This window comes from Trematomus bernacchii, unplaced genomic scaffold, assembly GCF_902827165.1.
Source record: "Trematomus bernacchii unplaced genomic scaffold, fTreBer1.1, whole genome shotgun sequence".
Lineage (NCBI taxonomy): Eukaryota > Metazoa > Chordata > Actinopteri > Perciformes > Nototheniidae > Trematomus > Trematomus bernacchii.
The window spans coordinates 24736-30000 of record NW_022987945.1 but is presented as its reverse complement, the minus strand read 5'-3'; the positions used below and the strand labels follow the sequence as shown (position 1 = coordinate 30000).

The following is a 5265-nucleotide window of genomic DNA, read 5'->3' as shown; positions in this document are numbered from 1 at the left end:
TACCTGACAGATGTTGTTGTGTGTACCTGACAGATGTTGTTGTGTTTACCTGACAGATGTTGTTGTGTGTACCTGACAGATGTTGTTGTGTGTACCTGACAGATGTTGTTGTGTTTACCTGACAACTGTTGTTGTTTTTACCTCACAGCTGTTGTTGTGTTTACCTGACAGGTGTTGTTGTGTCTGTTTCAGAGGATCAAGGATCTGGAGGAGTTTATAGAAGCACAGAAGCGACAGATCAAAGAGCTTGAAGAGAAGGTACAGACCAGAAATACAGATCATCTTTCAGATCAAACTCTGATCCTGACTCTGATCCAGACTCTGATCCTGACTCTGATCCAGACTCTGATCCAGACTCCCTGACTCTCTGATCCAGACTCTCTAATCCTGACTCTCTGATCCAGACTCTCTGATCCAGACTCTCTGATCCAGACTCTGATCCAGACTCTCTAATCCTGACTCTCTGATCCATACTCTCTGATCCAGACTCTGATCCAGACTCCCTGACTCTCTGATCCAGACTCTCTAATCCTGACTCTCTGATCCAGACTCTGATCCTGACTCTCTGATCCAGACTCTCTAATCCTGACTCTCTGATCCAGACTCTCTGATCCTGACTCTCTAATCCTGACTCTCTGATCCAGACTCTGATCCTGACTCCCTGACTCTCTGATCCTGACTCTGATCCAGACTCTGATCCAGACTCCCTGACTCTCTGATCCAGACTCCCTGACTCTCTGATCCTGACTCTCTGATCCTGACTCTCTGACTCTCTAATCCTGACTCTCTGACTCCCTGATCCTGACTCCCTGATCCTAACTCCCTGATCCAGACTCTGATCCAGACTCTGATCCAGACTCCCTGACTCTCTGATCCAGACTCTCTAATCCTGACTCTCTGATCCTGACTCTCTGATCCTGACTCTCTGATCCTGACTCTCTAATCCTGACTCTCTGATCCTGACTCTCTGATCCTGACTCTCTGATCCTGACTCTCTAATCCAGACTCTCTGATCCTGACTCTCTGATCCAGACTCTGATCCAGACTCCCTGACTCTCTGATCCAGACTCTCTAATCCTGACTCTCTGATCCTGACTCTCTGATCCTGACTCTCTGATCCTGACTCTCTAATCCAGACTCTCTGATCCTGACTCTCTGATCCTGACTCTCTGATCCTGACTCTCTAATCCTGACTCTCTGATCCTGACTCCCTGACTCTCTGATCCTGACTCTCTGACTCTCTAATCCTGACTCTCTGACTCCCTGATCCTGACTCCCTGATCCTGACTCCCTGATCCTAACTCCCTGATCCTGACTCTCTGATCCTGACTCCCTGATCCAGACTCCCTGACTCTCTGATCCTGACTCTCTGACTCTCTAATCCTGACTCTCTGACTCCCTGATCCTGACTCTCTGATCCAGACTCCCTGACTCCCTGATCCTGACTCCCTGATCCTGACTCTCTGATCCTGACTCTCTGATCCTGACTCTCTGATCCTGACTCTCTGATCCTGACTCTCTGATCCTGACTCTCTGATCCAGACTCTCTGACTCTCTGATCCTGACTCTCTGATCCTGACTCTCTGATCCTGACTCCCTGACTCCCTGATCCTGACTCTCTAATCCTGACTCTCTGATCCTGACTCCCTGACTCTCTGATCCTGACTCTGACTCTCTAATCCTGACTCCCTGACTCTCTGATCCTGACTCTCTGATCCTGACTCTCTGACTCTCTAATCCTGACTCTCTGACTCTCTGATCCTGACTCTCTGATCCTGACTCCCTGATCCTGACTCCCTGATCCTGACTCCCTGACTCCCTGATCCAGACTCCCTGACTCTCTGATCCAGACTCTCTGATCCTGACTCCCTGATCCTGACTCCCTGACTCCCTGATCCTGACTCTCTGATCCTGACTCTCTGACTCTCTAATCCTGACTCTCAGACTCTCTGATCCTGACTCTCTGATCCAGACTCCCTGACTCTCTGATCCTGACTCTCTGATCCTGACTCTCTGATCCTGACTCCCTGATCCTGACTCTCTGATCCTGACTCCCTGATCCTGACTCTCTGATCCTGACTCCCTGATCCTGACTCTCTGATCCTGACTCTCTGATCCTGACTCTCTGATCCAGACTCCCTGATCCTGACTCTCTGATCCTGACTCCCTGATCCTGACTCTCTGATCCTGACTCCCTGATCCTGACTCTCTGACTCTCTGATCCTGACTCCCTGATCCTAACTCCCTGACTCTCTGATCCAGACTCCCTGACTCTCTGATCCTGACTCTCTGATCCAGACTCCCTGACTCTCTGATCCTGACTCTCTGATCCTGACTCCCTGATCCTGACTCTCTGATCCTGACTCTCTGATCCTGACTCCCTGATCCTGACTCTCTGATCCAGACTCCCTGACTCTCTGATCCTGACTCCCTGATCCTGACTCTCTGATCCAGACTCCCTGACTCTCTGATCCAGACTCTCTGATCCAGACTCCCTGATCCTGACTCTCTGATCCTGACTCCCTGATCCTGACTCTCTGATCCAGACTCCCTGACTCTCTGATCCTGACTCTCTGATCCTGACTCCCTGATCCAGACTCCCTGACTCTCTGACTCTCTGATCCTGACTCTCTGATCCTGACTCTCTGACTCTCTAATCCTGACTCTCTGACTCCCTGATCCTGACTCTCTGATCCTGACTCCCTGATCCTGACTCTCTGATCCAGACTCCCTGACTCTCTGATCCTGACTCCCTGATCCTGACTCTCTGATCCAGACTCTCTGATCCAGACTCCCTGATCCTGACTCTCTGATCCTGACTCCCTGATCCTGACTCTCTGATCCAGACTCCCTGACTCTCTGATCCAGACTCTCTGATCCAGACTCCCTGATCCAGACTACCTGACTCTCTGATCCTGACTCTCTGATCCTGACTCTCTGATCCTGACTCCCTGATCCAGACTCCCTGACTCTCTGATCCTGACTCTCTGATCCTGACTCTCTGATCCTGACTCCCTGATCCAGACTCCCTGACTCTCTGATCCTGACTCTGATCCAGACTCCCTGATTCTGACTCTCTGACTCTCTGATCCTGACTCTCTGATCCTGACTCTCTGAACCTGAATCTCTGAACCTGAATCTCTGAACCTGGTTCTCTGGTCTCTCCTCAGTTCCTCTTCCTCTTCCTCTTCTTCTCCCTGGCCTTCATCCTCTGGTCCTAACGGCAGCTGGTGAGTAGAACTCAGTATTCAGATAGGTAGTACTCAGATAGTAGTGAAGTACTCAGGGTGTACTGAAGTATTCAGGTAGCAGTGAAATATGCAGGTAGTACTCAGGTAGCAGTTTAGTATTCAGGTAGTACTCAGGTAGCAGTTTAGTATTCAGGTAGTACTCAGGTAGCAGTGAAGTTCTCAGGTAGCAGTGAAGTATTCAGGTAGTACTCAGATAGTAGTGAAGTACTCAGGGTGTACTGAAGTATTCAGGTAGCAGTGAAATATGCAGGTAGTACTCAGGTAGCAGTGAAGTTCTCAGGTAGTACTCAGGTAGTACTCAGGTAGCAGTGAAGTTCTCAGGTAGCAGTGAAGTATGCAGGAAGTACTCAGGTAGCAGTGAAGTATTCAGGTAGTACTCAGGTAGCAGTGAAGTATGCAGGTAGCAGTGAAGTATTCAGGTAGTACTTAGGTAGCAGTGAAGTATTCAGGTAGTACTTAGGCAGCAGTGAAGTATTCAGGTAGTACTCAGGTAGCAGTGAAGTATTCCAGTAGTACTCAGTACCTGTATGATGATGTCACAGTGAGGCTGAGGTCCGGTCTGTGTTTCAGAGTCCAGCAGGGCTCAGTCTGCTTCAGATGGACCTCACAGGGTTTCAGGAGATCCAGCACCTCACCGCCCACTGCCGTGCACCTGCTGCTGTCCACCAATCACAGCAGAGCCTGGCTGTCAGCTGACTCTGGTCCCGCCTCAGAGACCAGGCCAGGAAGGGACGGTCCTACCTCAGACAACAGGCCAGGAAGGGACGGTCCCGCCTCAGAGACCAGGACAGGAAGGGACGGACCCGCCTCAGAGACCAGGACAGGAAGGGACGTCCCGCCTCAGAGACCAGGACAGGAAGGGACGGTCCCGCCTCAGAGACCAGGACAGGAAGGGACCAACGCGCCTCAGGAGGTCTCAGGTGGCCGGTTCAACAACAGTTGGACCAATGTGGTGCTGGACTCAAATAAAAATGCTGTTACAGGTACAGGTACAGGTACTGTTAGGGGTTATGGACAGACTGTCCCAGCTGTTGGACTTAAGTGTTTAGGTGGACATTGGGGTCTTTTCTCAACTCTAACACTAAACCATATAAGAATGCCAAGAACTAGTGTGACGTGAGACGTCTCTGAGAGACTGAAGAGGAGACGTCTCTGAGAGACTGAAGAGGAGACGTCTCTGAGAGACTGAAGAGGAGACGTCTCTGAGAGACTGAAGAGGAGACGAGACTGAAGAGGAGACGTCTCTGAGAGACTGAAGAGGAGACGTCTCTGAGAGACTGAAGAGGAGACGTCTCTGAGAGACTGAAGAGGAGACGTCTCTGAGAAACTGAAGAGGAGACGTCTCTGAGAAACTGGACCATGTTCAGTTTCCTTACCCTTGTGTTCAGATTGAATCCAGATCATACAGACTGAGATCTGTATTGAAACGACTCTTTAAGAGAAAAGTATTGAATAGATTCCAGAAAAGGTTCAAACGTGCACTTTGTATTTGAATGTTTTTCTTTAAAGAGTGAAAACTCTCCGGTGGTCTGTTGAATCATATTTCTTTACTTTTTATTATACATGTACATTATTGTTATCTTTGCTGATTATGTATTTATTTATTCATCATTAAACGTCAACCCTTCCTCTGGACATTCAGTCTGCTGGTGTTCATGTTACTACACACTGTGTACTGTTACTACACACTGTGTACTGACACTACACACTGTGTACTGACACTACACACTGTGTACTGACACTACACACTGTGTACTGACACTACACACTGTGTACTGACACTACACACTGTGTACTGACACTGTTACTACACATGTATTATAATAATAATAATCCTTATATTTATTATAGCGCTTTATCAATGAATCTCAAAAATCTTTACAAATACACATTACACATACAGATCATACATGTAATGATCATGTACTGTGGACAATGCCCACAGGAGCAAGTTCAGGTGAAGTGTCTTGCCCAAGGACACAACGGCTTTACAGACGCAGCGGCGGCGGGTTTC

At 48.8% G+C, this 5265-nt stretch overlaps 1 protein-coding gene across 1 annotated transcript in view; it reads left to right on the top strand.

Moving 5' to 3' along the window:
- The window catches only part of jakmip3 (Janus kinase and microtubule interacting protein 3), a 26994-nt gene extending 22126 nt beyond the window's left edge, over window positions 1–4868 (top strand). The window contains exons 22-24 of the mRNA XM_034115681.1: window positions 193–258; window positions 3171–3230; window positions 3822–4868. Coding sequence (XP_033971572.1) covers window positions 193–258; window positions 3171–3221 — 117 coding nt within the window. The 3' untranslated portion in view covers window positions 3222–3230; window positions 3822–4868. The remainder of the gene's footprint in view (window positions 1–192; window positions 259–3170; window positions 3231–3821) is intronic.
- The last annotated feature ends 397 nt before the right edge of the window (window positions 4869–5265 follow it).